The 24,845-nt window shown below is 45.3% G+C and overlaps 1 protein-coding gene across 1 annotated transcript in view; it reads left to right on the top strand.

Moving 5' to 3' along the window:
* The window catches only part of GFRA4 (GDNF family receptor alpha 4), a 103,715-nt gene that overhangs the window by 37,553 nt on the left and 41,317 nt on the right, over positions 1–24,845 (top strand). The window contains exon 2 of the mRNA XM_039368368.1: positions 13,169–13,441. Coding sequence (XP_039224302.1) covers positions 13,169–13,441 — 273 coding nt within the window. The remainder of the gene's footprint in view (positions 1–13,168; positions 13,442–24,845) is intronic.

The following is a 24,845-nucleotide window of genomic DNA, read 5'->3' as shown; positions in this document are numbered from 1 at the left end:
TAGTTCCCCCATGCTGGCTCAGGAATTCTGGGAGTTGAAGTCCACGAGTCATAAAGCGGCCTAGGCCTAGGCCAGAGGTAGGCAACCTTGGCTCCTTTATGACTGGTGGACTTCAACTCCCAGAATTCCTGAGCCAGCCACGCTGAGGGGAAAGGGAGAGGTTTCCAAGCTGAGCCATGCTGGCTCAGGAATTCTGGGAGTTGAAGTCCAGGAGTCATAAAAGAGCCAAGGTTGCCTACACCTCGTATAGGGTCTCCTGCTCAGCCAGGGGGCTGGACTAGAAGACCTCCAAGGTCCCTTCCAGCTCTATTCTGATTAAATTATCCACACTTTCTTCTCTTCAGCCACAGTTAAATCTGGTCTGTACAAGCCGAGACTTTACCAGTCTCTCTTTAAAAAAAACAACCTCACAATAACTCAGTTATATGTTCCCACCTATTTTTCACTACCAGCACATTTTTACAAGTGTTCCAGTGAATCGTTTGGGCGGCTGTGTTATGTCGCCATTTATAGTCAGTTTCTGCCACCTTCTTGCATGGACTGATATCGCTGATCTATTGCAGGGGTCTCCAAACTTTTGGGGTCAGCGGCCCGGTGGGAAAGGGAGGGGCAGGCTCCTTACACGCACATGCGTGAACATGAACGTGGCTACATGTGCATGTGTGCGCCCAAAGAGGCTGCGACCAGGCACACCACGCAAACGGGGCTGCGTGAGGCTTTCAGTGACACTGGTGCCTGTGTGAAGGTTGTGCCACCGCCGCCAGGCTCACAGCAATGCTACCCCCAACAGAACAATTGCACTGCGGCCCGGTGTGAGGTTTGTGCCGCGGCCCACTTGTGGCACTGCCGCCGTCCACGCAAGATTCACGGCAGCACCACCGCCTGCATGACACTACCAGCGCGGCTGCTACCCATGCCACATTCGCAGCCACGGTGGAGTGAGCACGTGCACACACGCGTGTGCACTGCCTAACTACTCACACAGCCCAGTGGACAAAAGGCCAGGGCCCGGTAGTGGGTCCCAGCGCAAAGATTGGGGACCTCTGATCTATTGTCTCTTCTGTTTCTTTGCACAAACCAATTAACTTTAAATCGATTAACAACTCTTCCATTTCGGCCTTGTTCGCCTCAGTTTGCACAGCGTCCTCTGGAGCCGCCAAAATTGAACTTTATGTTCCTTTTTTTAATGTTCTAGATATAAACCATGGCCGAGTTCAACCTTTATTCCCATCCCCGTTCGATCTTTAACCCTGTAATAATTCCTTCCCTACCCAGCATTCTTGTTCACGTTTTTTACTACATTATTTCATTATTCACGGTTGGTTTCCTGAACATTAAGTCTCCAATGTTTTCACTTGCATCAAGGTTTGTTCTTGATTCTGTTTTGTGTAACCAGCTAAGGTGTGTTGTTCTTCTTGGGCAAATGGTTTGACTTGAAGTAAAGCTGTGCCTCCGTTACGGTGAGGCAGTTGTAGTCTAGCAATATCACAAGGAGGGTAGAATGCATAGTAGTTAAGACTTCTAGAGGTTAAGGCCCTAGGCCAGGAGTAGGCAACCTTGGCTCTTTTATGACTCGTGGACTTCAACTCCCAGAATTCCTGAGCCAGCTTGGCTCAGCTTGGAAACCTCTCGCTATCCCCTCAGCATGGCTGGCTCAGGAATTCTGGGAGTTGAAGTCCACGAGTCATAAAGCGGCCTAGGCCTAGGCCAGAGGCAGGCAACCTTGGCTCTTTTATGACTCGTGGACTTCAACTCCCAGAATTCCTGAGCCAGCATGGCTCAGCTTGGAAACCTCTCCTGTTCCCCTCAGCATGGCTGGCTCAGGAATTCTGGGAGTTGAAGTCCACGAGTCAGAAAGCAGCCTAGGCCTAGGCCAGAGGTAGGCAACCTTGGCTCTTTTATGACTCGTGGACTTCAACTCCCAGAATTCCTTAGCCAGCCACGCTGAGGGGAAAGGGAGAGGTTTCCAAGCTGAGCCATGCTGGCTCAGGAATTCTGGGAGTTCAAGTCCACGAGTCATAAAAGAGCCAAGGTTGCCTACCCCTGCACTAGGCTAGAAAGCAGGAGATCGTGAGTTCTAGTACTTCCTCAGCCATGGAAACCAGCTGGATTACTTTGGGCAATTTACCAGTGGAACTACTTGCCTCCAGAAGTCGTAGGCGCTCCATCACTAGAGGTTTTCAAGAAGAGGCTAGACAGTCACTTGTCTGAGACGGTATAGGTTCTCCTGCTTGAGCAGGGGGCTGGTCTAGAAGACCTCCAAGATCCCTTCCAGCTCTTAGGCATGAAAGCTGGCTGGGTGACTTTAACCCAACCACCAGGAGTCGGTGAGTTCTAGTCCCACCTTAGGCATGAAAGCCGGCTGGGTGACTTTGGGCCAATCACCAGGAGACGGTGAGTTCTAGTCCTGTCTTAAGCATGAAAGCTGGCTGGGTGACTTTAGCCCTATCACTAGAAGACGGTGAGTTCTAGTCCCACCTTAGGCATGAAAGCCAGCTGGGTGACTTTGGGCCAATCACCAGGACACGGTGAGTTCTAGTCGCACAGGCTGAAAAACGGTCATTAATTCCCTTTTTTTTCAGTGCCGTTGTAACTTCAAACGGTCACAAAATGAACTGTTGTATGTTGAGGATTGCCTGCATGTATTTTTGCTAATTGCAATAATAATAATAATAATAATAATAATAATAATAATAATAATAATAATGGCCATTTTCGTAGCACACGGGCTGAATCCTTCTTCATCTTCCAATTTCTCTTCTCCTTTCGGGTGGTAAAAATCCATTTGTCATGCCTGATACAATTGCATAGCTGGATATTCTTACCCCTTTTCTCCGTTATGTCATTTTATTTTATTTATTACCTATCCTTTCCTTTCTGCTTCCCTGTCGGATGAATAGCCCCGAAGAGGCTTCTGAGAAGCTGGGATGCCGTAGATTAAAAAATAAGAAAGCAGCAAAAGAAAACACGAATAAACCGTCATGGCTCATCGTGAACCGACAGGAAAAAAAATGTCCTATTAAAACAGCCGTATCAGAGAGATGGCTTAGCACCTCCCATGAGGTTATTTTTAGCAGAATAACAACAGAATTGGAAGGGACCTTGGAGGTCATCTAGTCCAGCTCCCTGCTCGAGCACCAGACCCTACACCATTTTCTGACAAAAGCCTCCAGGGATGGAGCACCCACAACTTCTGGTGGCAAGTTGTTCCACTGGTTAATTGTTCCGACTGTCGGGAAATTCCTCCTTAGTTCCAGGTTGCTTCTCTCCTTGATTAGTTTCCATCCGTTGCTATTGGAAGGCTGCTATCATATCATCCCTCGTCCTTCTGTTTTTAGATTAGATGACACAGCCAGTTCAAAATACAGAATAACAGACTTGGAAGGACCGTGGAGGTCATAGGGTTTCCTGCCTTAGCAGGGGATTGGACACTAGATGATCTCCAAGGTCCCTTCCAACATTATTATTATTATTATTATTATTATTATTATTATTATTATTATTATTATTACTATTATTATGGATCATCGCACAGTCAGCCAGATGTTCAGACTGGATTTGGCATTTTTGTCTACCTCTTGAGTCCTTCCTAAGGACCTGGGATAGGCAGATGTGGATGTTTGATGGTATCACAGATCTCGTCGCAGGATGGAAGCCGTTCCTAGTAAGGCCGCCTTTTGCAATTGACTAATAGCGAATTTGTCAATGCCGATGATGGTGTTCCAGTGGTGCTCCAGTTGTTTTGGGATTGCACCCAAGGCACCTATGACTATTGGTACTACCCTTGCTTGCCTTTGCCACAGTCTTTCTATTTCTATTTGTAGGTCTTTGTATTTTGTTATCTTCTCCAGTTCTTTCTCTTCTATTCTGCTATCTCCAGGCACTGCCACGTCCACTATCCAGACTTTTTTGTCTTTCTTCTTCTTCTTCTTCTTCTTCTTCTTATTATTATTATTATTATTATTATTATTAAGCACCTGAAGGCAGGACAAGAAGCAACGGGTGGAAACTCATCAAGGAGAGAAGCAACCTAGAACAAAGGGGAAACTTCCTGACAGTGGGAACAATTAATCAGTGGAACAGCTTGCCTCCAGAAGCAGTAAATGCTCCAACACTGGAAGTTTTTAAGAAGAGACTGGATAGCCATTTGTCTGAAATGGTGTAGGGTTTCCTGCCTGAGCAGGGGGTTGGACTAGATGACCTCCAATGTCCCTTCCAACTTTACTACTATTACTATTACTATTATTATTATTATCCCAAGGACCTGGGATAGGCAGATGTGGATGTTTGATGGTGTTATAGATCTCGTTGCAGGACGGAAGCGGTTCCTAGCAAGGCTGCCTTTTGCAATTGACTAATGGCGAATTTGTCAATGCCGATGATGGTGTTCAAGTGTGCTCCAGTTGTTTTGGGATTGCACCCAAGGAGCCTATTACTATTGGTACTTTTTATTGTTGTTGTTGTTGTTGTTGTTATTATTATTATTATTATTATTATTATTATTATTATTATTTCCAACCTTTGCTCAAGCAGAAGTCTCTATACAATTTCAGATAAATGGCTGTCCAGTCTCTTCTTAAAAACTTCCAGTGTTGGAGCATTTACTGCTTCTGGAGGCAGGCTGTTCCACTGGTTAATTGTTCTGACTGTCAGGAAGTTTCTCCTTAGTTCCAGGTTGCTTCTCTCCTTGATGAGTTTCCATTCGTTGCTTCTTGTCCTGCCTTCAGGCGCTTTGGAGAATAGCTTGACTCCCTCTTCTTTGGGGCAGCCCCTGAGATACTGGAAGACTGCTATCCTGTCCCTCCTCGTCCTTCTCTTTGTTAAAGTAGACCTACCCATTCCTTGTATGTTTTAGCCTCCAGTCCCGTAATAGATACAATGGAAATAGATGAGGGGGGGGAAGGGAGGGAAGGAGAGGGGTAGGTAGATAGGTAGATAGGTAGATGGAAGAGACGGATGGTGGATGGATGGATTGATATAATAGAGAGGTACAATGGAAATAGATAGATAGATAGATAGATAGATAGATAGATAGATAGATAGATAGATAGATAGATAGATAGACAGACAGACAGACAGACAGACAAATGGGAGAGATGGATGGTGGATGGATAGATAGATATAATAGAGATAAGTACAATCGAAATAGGATAGATAGATGATAGATAGATAGATAGATAGATAGATAGATAGATAGATAGATAGGAGAGATGGATGGCGGATGGATAGATAGATATAATAGAGATAAGTACAATCAAAATAGATGATAGATAGACAGGTAGATAGATAGATAGATAGATAGATAGATAGATAGATAGATAGATAGATAGATAGATAGGAGAGACGGATGGCGGATGGATAGATAGATATAATAGAGATAAGTACAATCAAAATAGATGATAGATAGATAGATAGATAGATAGATAGATAGATAGATAGATAGATAGATAGATGGGAGAGACAGATGGTGGATGGATGGATAGATATAATAGAGATAAGTACAATCGAAATAGATGATAGATAGATAGATAGATAGATAGATAGATAGATAGATAGATAGATAGATAGATAGATGGGAGAGACAGATGGTGGATGGATGGATAGATATAATAGAGATAAGTACAATCGAAATAGATGATAGATAGATAGATAGATAGATAGATAGATAGATAGATAGATAGATAGATAGATGGGAGAGACAGATGGTGGATGGATGGATAGATATAATAGAGATAAGTACAATTGAAATAGATTATAGAGAGATAGAGATAGATAGATAGATAGATAGATAGATAGATAGATGGATGGATGGATGGATGGATGGATGGATGGATGGATAGATAGATAGATAGACAGACAGATAGCACAACATTTCCTTTTTCTGTATCTCCTTTCTGAAACATGCCCTTCCTCTCCCCCCCCCCCCAGCCAGGTCTGCCCTGGCGCCAGGATCCAGCCCCCTTTCCCCTCAGGGCAGGGCTGAAGCCCCCTTCCTTCCGCCTCCCGCTCTCTCCAGCCCAGGCGTCCACTGCCCTGCCAGCGGAGGTGATGCTTCTTCATCAGCCGCCCCGCTCGGCTTTTAATTGTTTCATTGATTTGTTTATGGTTGGCATCGATTTTCACAAAGCCTCCCCTCGCTCTTGGTCAATTGCAGAGGAGAGCTCAAAGCGTTTAATAAGCAAAGTGCTTCTGGGGATAACAAGGCGGGTCTGGGTGTGTGTGTTTATGTGTGTGTGTGTGTGTGTTGAGATTTAAAAACAATGCAGGCAGCCCCCCCCCCCCTGAAAAAATAAAAAAAAAAATTCAACGTGCAGCTGGATGTTGTGACTCGTTGCGCTTCTGCAACGAAAGAGATGATATAATTTCGGAGAACGTGCTGTCCGTTGCTATTAAAATGCAAGTGGTCCTCAGCTTATGAGCCCAGTGGAGCCCAGCATCCCCGTTGTTAAGCGAGACTAAGTCGTTAAGTGAATTTGGCCCCTTTTTTATGACCTTTCTCATCAGAGTTGCTAAGTGTAATCACTGCAGCTGTTCAGCGAGAAAGGCAGTCGTTAAGTGAAGCTGGCTTCCCCGCTGATTTTTGACGGCCAGAAGGTCGCAAAATGGATCACGTGACCCCGGGGACACCGGAACCGTCATAAATATGAGTCAGTTGCCCGGCGTCAATTGGGGAAGTTGTATTCACTTAACAACCATATTACTAACTTAGCAGATGCGATGAGTTGCTTAACAATGGTTGTAAAACGGGATAAAACTCACAGCAAATGTTTTGCTTAGCGATGTAAAATTTTGGTCTCAGTTGTGGTCATAACCCGAGGACCACCTGTATAGGCAAGGAAGCTCCCTTCTCATGTTCTGCCTAGAGGTCATCTAGTCCAACCCCCTGCTCAGGCCGGAAAGCCTATGACCTCGAAGGTCCTTCCAATTCTGTTTTTTAAACTCTTTGAATGAATCTCCCAGACTGCATTCACACATGACGCTAAGTGAGAACTTTGTTTTCTCGCTAGAGGTTCAGCCTATTGAATCCCAGGATCTAGGATCCACTGGCTCTCCTTCCGATGATTACATTAAATATCGCTCGATCCTCTCAAAGGGAATCAGTGCCAGCCCAAAGCTGTGGGAAATTGGCTAAAATTAGATAGATAGATAGATAGATAGATAGATAGATAGATAGATAGATAGATAGATAGATAGATAGATATGGATGGAGAGATAGATAGATAGATAGATAGATAGATAGATAGATAGATAGATAGATAGATATGGATGGATGGATGGAGAGATAGATAGATAGATAGATAGATAGATAGATAGATAGATAGATAGATAGATAGATAGATAGATAGATAGATAGATAGATAGATGGTTCGGATAGGATAGGATAGGATAGGATAGGATAGGATAGGATAGGATAGGGATGGATGGATGGATAGATGGATGAATGGATGAATGGATGAATGGATGAAGGGTAAGATAGGACAGAATAGAGATAGATAGTGATAGATAGATAGACAGAAGGAAAGAAGGATAGGATAGGATAGGATAGGATAGGATAGGATAGGATAGGATAGGGATAGATGGATGGATGGATGAATGGATGATGGGTAAGATAGGATAGGATAGGATAGGATAGGATAGGATAGAGATAGATAGTGATAGATAGATAGATAGATAGATAGATAGATAGATAGATAGATAGATAGATAGACAGACAGAAGGAGGATAGGATAGGATATGATAGGATAGGATAGGATAGGGATATATGGATGGATGAATGGATGAATGGATGAATGGAAGGGTAAAATAGGATAGGATAGGATAGAGATAGATAGTGATAGATAGATAGATAGATAGATAGATAGATAGATAGATAGATAGATAGATGGATGGATGGACGGACGGAAGGAAGGAAGGATAGGATAGGATAGGATAGGATAGAGATAGATAGATAGACAGACAGACGGACGGACGGACAGACAGATGTCTCAAAGGCAATCACAGCCAGCCTTGGGAAATTGGCTAAAATTAGCAGGAAGGCACCTTTTAAAAAAATACTTTATTAGGGGAATCCTGTCCATAATTGGGCTCGATAAAATCCTGGCGACATTCTCCCCAAAGGCTTTGCAGCTCTCGGCATCTGATTAAGCGCCTAATTTTCAGAGAAATGGACCAACTGGAAGGACCGGGAAAAGTTATGCCCCCTCCCCAAGAGGGTCCATTAACCCCAATTGATTATGCAATAGAAAATGTAATTCCCTTTTAAGGCTGAGTCGATGGCAAGCTTGAAAAACCAAGCGACGGGGATCTTAACAGGACGTGGTTTCCCGGTAAAACTTCCTGATCAATTTTCCTTCCCTCTTTGTAAATCTTCCGGCGTTGTTTCTCACATACACAACTGTGCGTCTGCCGGGCCGATGCAACGGGGGGGGGAGGGAGGGGGAATCTATTTGGCACCCCCCCAACAGGTCTGAACTTTAGCAAGATTAGCCTCGCAAATGGGCATTATTAATAACAAGACAGCTCTTCATTCAAAGGGGAGTAATGAACATGAGAACAGATGAATAGAATAGAGCTGGAAGGGACCCTGGAGGTCCTCTAGTCCAGCCCCTGCTCAACAAGGGGGCCCTGTCTAATAAAATTAAATTCAGTGTGGGGGGGGGAGGGAAATACTAAGGTTCTACATTTAGGCAAGAAAAACCAAACGGACAAGTCTAACGCAGGAAGTCCTTGACTTACGACGACTGAGCCCCAAAATTTCTGTCATTAGGTGAGCATTTGTTAAGCGAATTTTGCCCCATTTTACGACCTTGTGACAGTTGTTAAGTGAATCACTGCCGTTGTGAAGTTAGACACGCGGTGGCTAAGAGCATCTGGCTTCCTCATTGACCTTGCTTGTCAGACGGTCGCAAAAGGGGATCACGTGACCCGGGTCACTGCAAACCGTCGTAAGTATGAACCGGTCGCCAAACCTGTCTATCTAACTACTTATCTTCCCTTTTCCACCTTCCTCCCTAATTCCTTCCTTCCCCTCCCTCCCTCCCCCCTCCTCCTTCCTTCCTTCCTTCCTTCCTTCCTTCCTTCCTTCCTTCCTTCCTTCCTTCCTTCCTTCTTTTCTATCTACCTACCCGTTCATTTATCCATCCATTTATTCCTTCCATCCTTTCTTCCTACCTACCTACCCTATCCATCCACCCATCCGTCCATCCATCCACCTAGTCATCCATCCATTTATTCCTTCCTTCTTTTCATTTGTTCTTCCTTTCTCTTTTTATCCATCTTTTTCTTTCTCTTTCTTGCCTTTCTTTCTTTCTTTCTCTTTCCTGTCCTTTTTCTTCTTTGCTTCCTTCCTTCCTTTGATTCCTTCCTTTCTCTCTCTTTCTTATCTGTCTTTTTCTCTTTCTTTCTTTCTTTCTTTCTTTCTTTCTTGCTTGCTTACTTTCCTGTCCTCTTTCTTTTTGCCTTCCTTCGTTCCTTCGATTTGTTCTTCCTTTCTCTCTATCTTATCTGTCTGTCTTTTTCTTTCTTTCTTTCTTTCTTTCTTTCTTTCTTTCTTTCTTTCTCTTGTCTGTCTGCCTTTTTCCTTCCTTCCTTCTTCCTTCCTTCCTTCCTTCCTTCCTTCCTTCCTTCCTTCCTTCCTTCCTTCCTTCCTTCCTTCCTTCCCTTCCTCACTCTTTCTGTCTCTTTCTCCCTGTCTCTCCCTCATGATACAAATCAGAGAAGAGGTCATTTGCAACCCTCCAGCTACTAAAGCATTTAATTTTGACATAAACCGCAAGAACTCAGGGCGGTAAATATCCTCCCCGCTGTTCGTCTCTTGAAGCAGAGATCTTCCTGAAGGGCACCGTTCGCTGAGTTCCTTTTGTTGGTGCACTGCTGTGACAATCTTGGTTTATGGTTGCAGTCCCAATCCCACCAACAAATCCAGTGAATTCGGCTGCAGTGTTTAGTCCCATTCGTCATCTTCAGGCTGGTGTTTTCAGCTTCGTGCTTCGAGCATATATATAAAAAACCAGTTCTAGCCATTGGCCTTTGTGAAAAGGCTGTGGACCCCAATTTCTACACACCTTTCTGCACTTATGTATAATATTGTTTATCTCACCAAGGGATAAATGATGCATATATAGTCATGTAACAGAATTATAAAGTTGGAAGGGAACATGAAGGTCTTCTAGTCCAACCCCAGGCTCAGGCATGTAGTGTATGTTCTCTAGAAGTGTGTGATCCAGTTTTGGTCACCACAATATAAAAAAGATGTTGAGACCCTAGAAAGAGTGTAGAGAAGAGCAACAAAGATGATCAGGGGACTGGAGGCTAAAACATATAAGGAAGGTTGCTGGAATTGGGGATGTCTAGTTTAATGAAGAGAAGGACGAGGGGTGACAGGATTGCAGTCTTCCAGTATCTCAGGGGCTGCCCCAAAGAAGAGGGAGTCAAGCTATTCTCCAAGGCACCTGAAGGCAGGACAATCAAGGAGAGAAGCAACCTAGAGCTAAGGAGAAATTTCCTGACAGTGAGAACAATTAACCAGTGGAACAACCTGCCACCAGAAGTTGTGGATGCTCCAACACGGGAGGTTTTCAAGAAGACCCTGGGCAGCCATTTGTCTGAAGTGATACAGGGTTTCCTGCTTGAGCAGGGGGTTGGACTGGATGACCTCCAAGGTCCCTTCCAACTCTGTTTTTCTCTTACTGTGCTGGAAAGAGAGAATAGAAAAAAAAAAGAGTCCACAGTCTCGAGATCTGAAATAGATCCCTTATTAGTGAGTCTGCGAAAGGAAAAAACATTCTTTGAAGCAGCTGTAATGAGATCTCCCGTTGCTTTATTGCTCAGATGTTGAGATATTTTACTCACCTCTAAATCAAGGTTTTTCAAACATGGCCACAACTGGGATCGCCATTTCCATCGCTAAGCAAGGAGTCCCCCCCCCTTATTTTTTTACAACATTCTCGACCGCCGTTTAAGTGAATCCCGTTGGCCGTTAAATGAATCCGACTTCCCCCCATTTACTCGGCTGGTCGGGGATCAGCTGGGAAGGTGGGAAATGGGAATCAAACGTGATTCCGATTCGGTGACCGTCGTAAAACACGCCAGTTGCCAAGCGCCAATTTTTTTATTTTTATAAATATTTTATCGTTTTTTAACAATAACGATATCCACTGCCTGGTGTAAAGCGTGTCGTCTTGGTTTATAGATTTGAGAAAGGGGAAAGAAAAGAAAAGGAAAAAAAGGCAATAATGAATGAACAGTGGATAAGGATTAAATTCCATAATTCCATCATTCGTCTATTAATTAATCATATATTTCTTTGATCTTCCTTTCTCCCCTTTGTATTCTCCTTCCTCAACCTTAAACGAATATACTTCTTAATGTTTTCAAATACAGAAATGATTAAATGTAGACATTTTGTTTCGTATTTATACAGACAGGGATAACATCGATGTATAACGTTTTGTTTTTAATCAGCTTACAATATATTATTCTTATAACCATCGTCTCATTAGTTTACCAGGCATTCTATTTTCCTGGTTTTTGTTTCAGCTTAATTTCCCCTTTTATTCAATCCATTCTTATCAGTCATGATTTTCTCCATGTTAGTCATTAAATATCCAAATTTTTCCCATTTAGGTACACCCTCCCAATATTTTCATATTTCGTATATTATAAAAAATGCTGTGCTTTTTATCTATCTTATAACATCTGAGTGTATAACATCCTTTCTGATCAGCTTGTATTTCACTTATATTTATAAAAGTTACATCATCCCAACATTTTTACATTTCATATATTGTAAAACATAACTATATTACTTAGAACTGGGGAGAAACTTCCTGACAGTGAGAACAATTAACCAGTGGAACAACCTGCCTCCAGAAGTGGTAAATGCTCCAAAACTGGAAGTTTTTAAGAAGAGACTGGACAGCCATTTGTCTGAAATGGTGTGGGGTTTCCTGCCTGAGCAGGAGGTTGGACTAGATGACCTCCAAGGTCCCTTCCAACTTTATTGTTGTTGTTGTTGTTATTATTATTATTATTATTATTATTATTATTATTATTAATCACACAGTCAGCCAGATGTTCAGACTGGATTTGGCATTTTGTCTACCTATCGAGTCCTTACCCAGTACCTGGGATAGGCAGATGTGGATGTTTGATGGTGTTACAGATCTCGTTGCAGGATGGAAGCAGTTCCTAGTAAGGCTGCCTTTTGCAATTGACTAAAGGCGAATTTGTCAATGCCGATGATGGTGTCCAAGTGGTGCTCCAGTTGTTTTGGGATTGCACCCAAGGCGCCTATGACTATTGGTACTACCCTTGCTTGCCTTTGCCAAAGTCTTTCTATTTGTAGGTCTTTATATTTTGTTATCTTCTCCAGTTCTTTCTCGTCTATTCTGTTGTTGTTGTTGTTGTTGTTGTTATTAATCTCTTATCCCTCCTGTTATAGGGCCCCTTTATGTTCAAAGTTCTCCATTCTTTTAATCATATTCAAACAAGTGTTTATTCACGTAATACCCCATGTGGTAGGGTGAGTCAAATCTCTTGAACCAAGTGCCAAATTTAGAGTCACGTGACCTCGGGGAGGCTGAGATGGTCGTAAGAGCGAGGACTGTTGGGACAGCTAGTCCTCGCCTTACAGCAGCCGTTCATTTAGTGACCAAAGTTACAACGGCACTGGAAAAAAGCGACTTGGGAACGTTTTTCACACTTACGATGGCTGCAGCGTCCCCAAGGTCGCGTGACTTACATTCAGATGCTTGGCAATTGACTCACACTTATGACGGTCGGGCCGTGCAATCCCCTTTTGCGACTTTCTGACCAGCAAAGTCCACGGGGGAAGCCGGATCCGCTTAAAGGCTGTGTCGCTAACTGAACAACTGCGGGGACTCACTTAAGAACTGGGAGAAGAAATGTTGTAAAACGGGGCAACGACTGTCTCGTTTAGCAGCAGAATTTTCCGGGCTCGTAATTTGCGGACTAGCCGTGCTGTGGTTCCCCAAACAAATGTGGGTGTAAGTCGAGGATTACCTCTGGGACCTTCCAAGCAGATCCCATTAGAATCAGAGGAAGGGAGCGGGAAGGGAGCCCAGAGGTCATCTAGTCCAACCCCCCCCCCCGCGGGAGCAGGAAATGCCTCAATTTCTCTCTTCCCGCTCTCCTTGCTCCTTTCCAGAAGGCATGACCATCGCCTCAGCTCGTGACTGCCTCCAGGCTGGGGAAGCCTGCACCAATGATCCCAGCTGCAGTTCCAAATTCCGCACCCTCCGGCAGTGCATCGCTGGCAACGGCGCCAACAAGCTGGGCCCGGGCGCCAAGAGCCACTGCCGCAACACGCTCACCACCCTCCTGTCCAGCCAGCTCTACGGCTGCAAGTGTAAACGGGGGATGAAGAAGGAGAAGCACTGCCTGAGTGTCTACTGGAGCATTCACCACACCCTGATGGAAGGTCAGTCCGCAGGGAGGGGTGGGGTGTGGGAGGGGACAGGGGATAGAGGGCCTGGGGTGGGGGGCCCGGCAGGCTACGGGTGAGTGGATGAATGGGGGAGAATATTTGCAGCTCAGGGTTGAAATGAGGGGTCCCGGGTGCTCTCTGAGCTGGGTGGTTTTCTTGCAGACATTTCACTACCCAACTAGGTAACGTCATCAGTGCTAGAAGGAAGGAGGAGGAAGAGGAGGAGGAGGAGGAGGAGGAGGAGGACGATGACGAAGATGACGACTGTTGGGTACTTGATGCTCTCTGAGCTTGGTGGTTTTCTTGCAGATATTTCATGACTCAACTAGGTAACATCATCAGTGCTAGAAGGAAGGAAGGAAGGAAGGAAGGAAGGAAGGAAGGAAGGAAGGAAGGAAGGAAGGAAGGAAGGAAGGAAGGAAGGAAGGAAGGAAGGAAGGAAGGAAGGGGAGACAACCGTGGGGTCATTGGTGCTCTCTGAGCTTGGTGGTTTTCTTGCAGACATTTCATGACCCAACTAGGTAACGTCATCAGTGCTAGAAGGGAAGGAATTTGGTGGGAGGAGGAGGAGGAGGAAAAAAAGGACTGTGGGGTCCTGGGTGCTCTCTGAGCTGGGTGGTTTTCTTGGAGACATTTCATGACCCAACTAAGTAACATCATCAGTGCTAGAAGGGAGTGGTGAGGGAGGAGGAGGAGGAGGAAGAGGAGGAGGAGGAGAAGGAGAAGGAGAAGGAGAAGGAGAAAGAGAAGGAGGACGACTGTGGGGTCCTTGTTGCTCTCTGAGCTTCGTGGTTTTCTTGCAGACGTTTCATGACCCAACTAGGTAATATTGTCAGAACTGATTACAGTTAGTCCTTGACTCACAACCACTCGTTTAGCGACCATTTGAAATTGCAACAGCACCAAAAAAGATGACTGACAACCGATTTTCACACTTACAACCGTGGCAAGGACTCCCTGTATTGTATCATGTTTGTAAGTTTGTCTTAGCTGCTCTCTCTCTATATATATATATTTGTGTGTGTGTGTGTGTGTGTGTGTGTTTTCTGAGGTTTTCGCGGGTGTTTGTATGTAGGTCTTTGGTTATTCGGGTTTTCTCCCGCGTAAAATTGAAAGTGTCTTGACGACGTTTCGACGAAGTCCCATTCGTCATCTTCAGGCTGGTGTTTTCGGCTTCGTGCTTCTAGGAGCTATGATGTTTTCAGCAATGGTGTTTTTGGCTTTGCTCCTAGAAGCACGAAGCTGAAAACACCAGCCTGAAGATGACGAATGGGACTTCGTCAAAACGTCAGGAAGACACTTTCAATTTTACGTGGGAGCAAACCCGAATAACCAAAAACCTCTCTCTCTCTCTCTCTCTCTCTCTCTCTCTCTCTCTCTCTCTCTCTCTATATATATATATATATATATATATATATATATATATATATATATAGGTCTTTGGTTGTTCGGGTTTTCTCCCCCGAACAACCAAAGACCTATATACAAATACCCGCGAAAACCTCAGAAAACATATATATATATATATATACCTGTAAATTTCAAAGGTGTCCTTCCCGCATGGACCGGAAAAAAAAATTCAAGGCAAAGTCCGCAACAAACCGGCTTAAATTGTGGCATTGCGGCCAACCTCTTACCTTGTTTCTTTTTTTTAACAATTCACACCTCCCCGGTGAATTGACTCCTTCACACCAAAGTGTGCAATTTCTTTTTCACGGCACTGACATCTTTACATGCACATTGCCTCCCGGGGGAGGATTTTTGGCAGCCGTGGATTCTGCAATTTAGTGCGACGTTATAGATGTTTTCCCTTAATAAGGTACATTGGGGCTTTTTTTTTCTCCGAAGCTGCAGCTCTATCACACAGCCTTAGAAAGTCCCGGTTTTGGCTTACAAAATATATTCCATTTTTTTCCCCTTTAATTAGTGGAACCACCTGCCTCCAGAAGCGGTGAATGCTCCAACGCTGGAGGTTTTTAAGAAGAGACTGGACAGCCCTTTGTCTGGAATGGTTGAGGGCAGTGGTGGCGAACCCATGGCACGGGTGCCAGAGGCGGCACTCAGAGCCCTCTCTGTGGGCACGCGTGCCGTCGCCCCAGTCCTGGGCCTTCAGCTGGGTTTTATAAAACCGTTTCGCTTTAGGCCTCCGCCGCTGTGTGCAAAAAAAAAAAAGGTTCAATCAATCAATTTCAACTTCTCGCGGGGAAAAAAAAAGATCTTGCAAAGTTGGAACTGATTGATTGAACTTTTTAGTCCCACCCAGTCTGCCATTACCGCCCCAGCCACGCCCAGCCAATGGGCCACACCCACCGATGCATAAGTGGGTTTTGGGTTGCAGTTTGGGCACTCGGTCTCTAAAAGGTTCGCCATCACTGGTATAGGGTTTCCTGCCTGAGCAGGGGGTTGGACTAGATGACCTCCAAGGCCCCTTCCAACTCTGTTGTTCTTCCTTCCTTCCTTCCTTCCTTCCTTCCTTCCTTCCTTCCTTCCTTCCTTCCTTCCTTCCTTCCTTCCTTCCTTCCTCTCTCCCTCCCTCCCTCCCTCCCTTCTCCAACACCAGAACTTTTTAAGAAGAGACTGGACAGCCATTTGTCTGAAATGGTATAGGGTTTCCTGCCTGAGCAGGGGGTTGGACTAGATGACCTACAAGGTCCCTTCCTATTATTATTAATATTATTATTAATATTATTATCATTACACTCTGCCGTCCCCTTCTTCTATTGCCCTCCGTCTTTCCCAGCATTAGGCCTTTCTCCAGGGAGTCCTTCCTTCTTATTAAGTGGCCAAAGTACTTGAGTTTCAACTTCAGGATCTGGCCTTCTAAAGAGCAGCCGGGGTTGATCTCCTCTAGGACTGACCGGTTGGATCACCTTGCAATCCAGGGGACTCGCAGGAGTCTTCTCCAGCACCAGAGTTCCAAGGCCTCCATTTTTTGGCGCTCAGCCTTTGTTACGGTCCAACTTTCACAATCCTACATTGCAAATGGGAAAACCTTGGCCTGGACTATACGCACTTTTGTTGGCAGGGTGATGTCTCTGCTTTTTAGTATGCGGTCTAGATTTGCCATAGCTTTCCTCCCCAGGAGCAAGCGTCTTTTAATTTCTTAGCTGCAGTCCCCATCTGAGGTGATCTTTGAGCCCAGAAAAATAAAATCTGTCACTACCTCCATTTCTTCCCCATCTATTTGCCAGGAATTGAGAGGGCCGGATGCCACGATCTCGGTTTTCTTAATGTTGACTTTCAGAGAGAGTACTAATAACCAGATGACTGCAAGAAATATAAATCCTTCCATCCTCCACCATTCAGTCAGAACCGAAGAAGCTTCTTGGATGAGAAATGAAACATCTTAAAAAAAAACCCAAAAAAGTCCAGTTGCCTCTTGAAAAAAGCACCGTTGGGATCACCCCAAGATGACCATCCGAAACATGGTCATCAGGATAGCGCAGGGGTAGGCAACCTTGGCTCTTTTATGACTGGTGGACTTCAACTCCCAGAATTCCTGAGCCAGCACGGCTCACCTTGGAAACCTCTACCTTTCTCCTCAGCATGGCTGGCTCAGGAATTCTGGGAGTTGAAGTCCACGAGTCATAAAAGAGCCAAGGTTGCCGACCTCTGGCCTAGGCCTAGGCCGCTTTATGACTCATGGACTTCAACTCCCAGAATTCCTGAGCCAGCATGGCTCAGCTTGGAAACCTCTCCCTTTCCCCTCAGCATGGCTGGCTCAGGAATTCTGGGAGAAGTCCACAAGTCATAAAAGAGCCAAGGTTGCCTACCTCTGGCCTAGGCCTAGGCCGCTTTATGACTCGTGGACTTCAACTCCCAGAATTCCTGAGCCAGCATGGCTCAGCTTGGAAACCTCTCCCTTTCCCCTCAGCATGGCTGGCTCAGGAATTCTGGGAGTTGAAGTCCACCAGTCATAAAAGAGCCAAGGTTGCCTACCCCTGGGACAGCGTAAAATGTGTGGAGCACAAAACGACAGCGTGGCAAGGGGGCCGTTGCAACCACGGACTTCCTGTTCACTGCAGGAATACAAAAACGAAAACGACCATCGTAGAAACATCACAGAATCCATCGCTTAAGTAATCTAACCAATCCCAGATGTATTGAGATACTATTACTCCGAGATCTAATTTCGCAGCCAAATATGAAATATACGCGCCCACCCACCGGTCTCGGCTGTCGCACCGATTTCTAATGTCTTTTTCCTGCATTACTGTTTTTTTTTTTTTTCAAAGCAGCTTGTGGCTTGTTTTGTCTCACAATTTCTCCCCACAACCCTCCCCATAGTTATCCTTTTGGGCAGTGTGGAAGAGGCAGTTCATTTACGGATGGTATTCTGGGAGCTGAACTCCATAGGCCTGGAAGTGGCCAAGATTTGGCAACCTTATCTTAGAATCTAGATCAGAGATGGGCGGCTATGGCTCCTTCACGACCTGTGGACTTCAACTCCCAGAATTCCTGAGCCAGCATGGCCATTGCTGAGACTTCTGGGAGTTGAATTCCATAGGTCGTGAAGTTGGCAACTAGGGCCATGCTGGCTCAGGAATCCTAGGAGTTGAAGTCCCCAGGTCATAAGGGGGGTCACAGTTCCCCATGCTGGCTCAGGAATTCTGGGAGTTGAAGTCCACAAGTCATGAAGGGGCCAAAGTTCCCCCATGCTGGCTCAGGAATTCTGGGAGTTGAAGTCCCCAAGTCATGAAGGGGCCATAGTTCCCCCATGTTGGCTCAGGAATTCTGGGAGTTGAAGTCCCCAAGTCATGAAGGGGCCAAAGTTCCCCCATGCTGGCTCAGGAATTCTGGGAGTTGAAGTCCCCAAGTCATGAAGGGGCCATAGTTCCCCCATGCTGGCTCAGGAATTCTGGGAATTGAAGTCCCCAAGTGATGAAGGGGCCAAAGTTCCCCCATGCTGGCTCAGGAATTCTGGGAGTTGAAGTCCCCAAGTCATGAAGGGGCCATAGTTCCCCCATGCTGGCTCAGGAATTCTGGGAGTTGAAGTCCGCAAGTCATGAAGTTAGCAGTTATGGCCATGCTGACTCAGGAATTCTGGGAGTTGAAGTCCACATAGGTCGTGAAGTTAGTAACTATGGCCGTGATGGCTCAGGAATTCTGGGAGTTGAAGTCCATAAGTCATGAAGTTGGCAAGTTAGGAAGTTGCTTCTCTCTTGGATTAGTTTCCATCCACTGCTTCTTGTCCTGCCTTCAGACGCTTTGGAGAATAGCTTGACTCCCTCTTCTTTGGAGCAGCTCCTGAGATACTGGAAGACTGCTATCCTGTCACCACTAATCCTTCTCTTTTGAACCTTTACGGAATACAGAATACCAGAATTGGAAGGGACCTTGGAGGTCATCTAGTCCAACCCGCTGCTCAGGCAGGAAACCCTATACCCGTTTCATACAAATGGCTGTCCAATCTCTTCTCAAAAGCCTCCAGTTTTGGAGCAGGCTGTTCCACTGGTTAATTGTTCTCACTGTCAGGAAGTTTCTCCTTAGTTCCAGGTTGCTTCTCTCCTTGATCAGTTTCCATCTATTGCTTCTTGTCCTGCCTTCAGGGGCTTTGGAGAATAGGTTAACCTCCCTCTTCTCTGTAGAATTATGAGGTCTTCTCCTCCAGCTGAGTTTGGAGATCCCCAAGCCACCTCATATAGATGGTTGTCCAAACATGGTTTGAAAAGCTCCCAGGATGGAGCCCAGATAACGCCAGGAGAGAGAGAGAAAGAGGCTGTTCCATTGCTTTATATCTCCTCTGGTCAAAAAGAAAATTCCTTTTTATTTTGCGTTCCCTTTTATATAGCTTCCCACGTACCCACATTCGTTTCTGTCTTCCCTTTGGGCACCGCAGAAAAATATCTCCACCGTCTCTTCCCTATAACAGCCCTTCAAGAATTGGGAGACGCTATCAAATCTTTTCTTAGCCGTCCCGTCTTTAAGCTAAGCCTACACAACTCTTTCAGCCATTCTTCTGAAGAATTTAGCCGTCAGGCTCCTTCACAGTTCTGTGGGATTTTTTTATTATTATTATTTTTGTCTACGCACATCTAGACGTTTGAATGTGTGCCCACGCACATAAGTAGCAAACAACAATCTTCATTAATACAATTACTCTCGGAGGTCTCTTGCAGATTCCTCCTAGCGTGCTGACTTTTGATTTTTGCCCCCATTTAAAGCCACTCAGACAGCTTGAGATATTGCTTTATTTAAGAAGAACGCAACTATTTTTCTCAGTAAACAGAGATGAGTGGAGGGAAAACGTGTGGCGAAGCACCCAGTTTATACAGTTATGTATTAAAAAATGCAATTTGAAGCAAATGTTCCCGTATAATATGATTGATGCCAAGTGTTTCAATTCTCCTATATACATTCCGGAGGAGAATATATTTCTAGCACTTGTTTCCTCTAGATTCCTTAGCGAGTGGGCGATTTAAAAAAAACCCAGAATAACAGTTGGAAGGAGCCTTTGAGGTCTTCTAGTCCAACCCACTGCTCAAGAAGGAAAATTATAACATTCCAGACAAATGGCCGTCCAGTCTTGTTTTGAAAACCTCCATTGGGGCACCCACGACTTCTGAAGGCAAACCGTTGCACTGAATAATTTTTCTCACTGTCAGGAAATTTCTCCTTAGTTCTAGGTTGCTTCTCTCCTTGATTAGTGTTGAAGGAAAAGTCTCCGTCAGGGTTCAGTCCAAGCCGGGAATAAACAACATGACAACTGCTTTAGAAAGAAGGTTGCAGTTTATTGAAGAGGAGAGCCAGACAGAAAGATGACTCAGGAAGAAAAGAGAGAGAGAGCACATGTGGGGAGTGGGTTTTTATACCTTCTTGGGCTTTTGTTGGAGTTGTTTTCTGTTCCTGTTTGAGGCTTTGTATTTCCTGTGTCATGTATTTTGACCTGAATCTGAGTGTGCTCTTTTGGTACATTGAAAGAAAAATCTTTATCAGGGTTCAGTCCAAGCCGGGAATAAACAACATGGCGACTGCTTTAGAAAGAAAGTTGCAGTTTATTGGAGAGGAGAGCCAGACAGAAAGTTGGCTCTGGAAGAAAAGAGAGAGAGAGCACATGTAGGGAGTGGGGTTTTATACCCTCTGGAGCCTTTTGTTTGTTTCTGGGGTATGAACTTGGACCTGAGTCTAAGTGTGCCCTTTGGCATCTGTGGGTTAATCCTATTATATCCTATTTTAGAGTTTGGGTGGGGTATGTAGATTTTAGGTGGTCTTTGTCTTCTTAATCTTCTAGCTTCAACCTTCCTGAATGGATTCTCACATCTGCATTTCTACAGAGCTGGTTTCTGCTTGGGGGAGGGAGACTTGGAGCTATTAGGAAAACTGGGCATGCTTTCCTGCCTCTTTAAGATCCTTTGAGGAAATATAATATTCTGCCCTTTTAATATTTCCTTCTTGGGGGGGGGGCTGACTTCCCACATTAGTTTCCATTTGTTGCTTCTTGTTCTGCCTTCAGATGCTTTGGAGAGTAGAGTAGAGTGGAGTGGAGTGGAGTGGAGTTGAGTAGAGTAGAGTAGAGTAGAACGGAACGGAACAGAACAGAATAGAATAGAACAGAAATAGGAGAATAGGAATAGCATAGAATAGAATAGAATAGAATAGAATAGAATAGAATAGAATAGAATAGAATACCAGAGTTGGAAGGGACCTTGGAGGTCATCTAGTCCAACCCCCTGCGCAGGCAGGAAACCCTACACCATTTCGGACAAATGGCTGTCCAGTCTCTTCTTAAAAACTTCCAGTGTTGGAGCATCCACAACTTCTGGAGGCAAGCAGTTCCACTGGTTAATTGTTCTGACTTTCAGGAAGCTTCTCCTTAGTTCCAGGTTGCTTCTCTCCTTGATAGGTTTCCATCCGTTGCTTCTCGTCCTGCCTTCAGGCGCTTTGGAGAATAGCTTGACTCCCTCTTCTTTGGGGCAACCCCTGAGATATTAGAAGACTGCTACCTGTTAGAACCTCTGTTAGATGTCCCTTCCAAGTCTGTTATTCTATTTGCCTGTCTGTCCTTCCTTGTGGATAGAATATTGGTAGTTCAGAGTTGAACTGTGAGGTCCTTAGTGGTCTCTGAGCTTTCTTCTCTCTCTCCCCTGCTATATTTCAAGTTGCAATCTCCCATCTGCTGTGGTCCAAGGTGGTCTGCAGGAGAGATCAAAAAGGCAACAGTGGCAAATATCTGTAGCTCGGCTGTAGGATGAGGGTGGAGGTGTGTTCTCCAAGCTTGTGAGTTGGTTTCTGAATGTTTCATTGCCAGGCTAAGTGACATCTTCACCAGAATGTAAGGAATGTCAGGGTTGGTGTTGGTATTCTTCTGCTTCATGTGGTCAAGAAGGTCTTCTGATAGGAGGGTCACATCAGGTGAGGGTCTAGTGATGGATCTTGTGAGGGGTCAGGTGTGGGTCATGTCTTGTGATGGGTCTTCTGATGGGTCTTGTGAGGAGTCAGGTGTAGGTCACATCTGGTGAGGGTCTTCTGATGGGTCTTGTGAGGAGTCAGATATGGGTCATGTCAGGTGAGGTCTTCTGATGGGTCGTGAGGAGTCAGGTGTGGGTCACATCTTGTGATGGGTTTTGTAATGGATCTTGTGAGGAGTCAGGTGTGGGTCATGTCTGTTGAGGGTCTTCTGATGGGTCTTGTGAGGAGTCAGGTGTAGGTCATGTCTGGTGAGGGTCTTCTGATGGGTCTTGTGAGGAGTCAGGTGTGGGTCACTTCTGATGAGGGTCTTCTGATGGGTCGTGAGGAGTCAGGTGTGGGTCACATCTGGTGAGGTCTTGTAAGGAGTCAGGTGTGGGTCATGTCTGTTGAGGGTCTTCTGATGGGTCTTGTGAAGAGTCAGGTTTGGGTCATATCTTGTAATGGGTTATGATGGATCTTGTGAGGAGTCAGGTGTGGGTCACATCTGGTGAGGGTCTTCTGATGGGTCTTGTGAGGAGTCAGGTGTGGGTCACATCTGTGAGGGTCTTCTGATGGGTCTTGTGAGGAGTCAAGTGTGGGTCACGTCAGATGAAGGTCTTCTGATGGGTCTTGTGAGGAGTCAGGTGTGGGTCACTTCTGGTGAGATCTTGTAAGGAGTCAGGTGTGGGTCATGTCTGTTGAGGGTCTTCTGATGGGTCTTGTGAAGAGTCAGGTTTGGGTCATATCTTGTAATGGGTTATGATGGATCTTGTGAGGAGTCAGGTGTGGGTCACATCTGGTGAGGGTCTTCTGATGGGTCTTGTGAGGAGTCAGGTGTGGGTCATGTCTGATGAGGGTCTTCTGATGGGTCTTGTGAGGAGTCAGGTGTGGGTCACTTCTGGTGAGGTCTTGTAAGGAGTCAGGTGTGGGTCATGTCTGTTGAGGGTCTTCTGATGGGTCTTGTGAGGAGTCAGGTGTGGGTCACTTCTGGTGAGATCTTGTAAGGAGTCAGGTGTGGGTCATGTCTGGTGAGGGTCTTCTGATGGGTCTTGTGAGGAGTCAGGTTTGGGTCACATCTGGTGAGGGTCTTCTGATGGGTCTTGTGAGGAGTCAGGTATGGGTCACATCTGGTGAGGGTCTTCTGATGGGTCTTGTGAGGAGTCAGGTGTGGGTCATGTCTGGTGAGGGTCTTCTGATGGGTCTTGTGAGGAGTCAGGTGTGGGTCATGTCTGGTGAGGGTCTTCTGATGGGTCTTGTGAGGAGTCAGGTTTGGGTCACATCTGGTGAGGGTCTTCTGATGGGTCTTGTGAGGAGTCAGGTGTGGGTCACTTCTGGTGAGGTCTTGTAAGGAGTCAGGTATGGGTCATGTCTGTTGAGGGTCTTCTGATGGGTCTTGTGAAGAGTCAGGTTTGGGTCATATCTTGTAATGGGTTATGATGGATCTTGTGAGGAGTCAGGTGTGGGTCACATCTGGTGAGGGTCTTCTGATGGGTCTTGTGAGGAGTCAGGTGTGGGTCACGTCAGATGAGGGTCTTCTGATGGATCTTGTGAGGAGTCAGGTGTGGGTCACTTCTGGTGAGGGTCTTCTGATGGGTCTTGTGAGGAGTCAGGTGTGGGTCATGTCTGGTGAGGGTCTTCTGATGGGTCTTGTGAGGAGTCAGGTGTGGGTCATGTCTGGTGAGGGTCTTCTGATGGGTCTTATGAGGAGTCAGGTTTGGGTCACATCTGGTGAGGGTCTTCTGATGGGTCTTGTGAGGAGTCAGGTGTGGGTCACGTCAGATGAGGGTCTTCTGATGGGTCTTGTGATGGGGATGTCACTGCAGGTGAGTGTCATTGGGAGATGAAGTGCTGGTTGGGGGCTTGCGCGGGATGGTTGAGGGTCGGTACCATCACTGGTTGGTTGTGTGGTTGATTTGAATTCTGAGGGGGTTCGTAGGCTGGTTGTAGGCCGATGTATCTGCTGATGGAATTGCTTGTGGAGTGCCAGCCTTTGATGAAGCGATGGCCGGTGGTAGCATTCGTGGCTGATGACTTTTGTATTGCTTTAATCAAAAACAGTCAAGGCGATAGCCACTACTCTATGGTTGAATACACCTAAAAAGGCATGTGTTTTTGTATAGTGATGACCACAGCTGGACAGTGTATATCCAATGATTATCATCAGAAGGAACCATAGATATTGATCTCTGCTGATGATATATTTTCATCCATCCCAGCTTGTATCCCTGGTCAAAATAAGAATTTCTATCAAAGCTTTTTAACGTTTTTAACACTCTAAATTTATTATCTTTCTGGTCGATTGCACTGTCAGCCAGATGTTTTTCAACTGGATCTGGCATTGTTTTGTCTGTCCACCGAGTCCTTCTCAAGGACCTGGAATAAGCAGATGTTGTTTGATGGTGTTAATGGAGGTAAGCTGTAAGTCAAGCGGAGTGTTAACGTTTTTTAACACTCTGAGTTAAATTGATTATCATTCTGGTCGATTGCACTGTCAGCCAGATGTTTTTAGATTGGATCTGGCATTGTTTTGTCCATCCGAGTCCTTCTCAAGGACCTGGGGTAGAGAGATGTGGATGTGTTAAAGATATTGTCACAGGAGATAAGCTTTCTTGCAAGCAATTGACTGATGGGGTTTTGTCAATGCCAATCGTGTTCAAGTGGTGTTCCAGATGTTTTGGGAATGCACTCAAGGCACCTATTGTTATTGGTACTATCTTTGCTTTATGGGGGGGTCGACTAATTTTCCAAAGCACCTGGAAGCAGGACAAGAAGTAACGGATGGAAACTATCTATCTATCTATCTATCTATCTATCTATCTATCTATCTATCTATCATCTATCTATCTATCTATCTATCTATCTATCTATCTATCTATCTATCTATCTATCTAACATCTATCTATCAATTTTAAACAAAAGATTGGACAACCATTTGAGCAGGATGGCTTAAGAACACCTGCCTTGGGAAGCGGGTTAGACTAGAAGACCTCCCAGATCCCTTCCAGCACTT

The sequence above is a fragment of the Crotalus tigris genome, unplaced genomic scaffold (assembly GCF_016545835.1).
Source record: "Crotalus tigris isolate CLP2741 ecotype Arizona unplaced genomic scaffold, ASM1654583v1 scf7180000020772.1195989, whole genome shotgun sequence".
NCBI classification, from domain to species: Eukaryota; Metazoa; Chordata; class Lepidosauria; order Squamata; family Viperidae; genus Crotalus; species Crotalus tigris.
The sequence above is the reverse complement of the archived record's forward strand: the minus strand, read 5'-3'. Positions and strand labels throughout refer to the sequence as shown.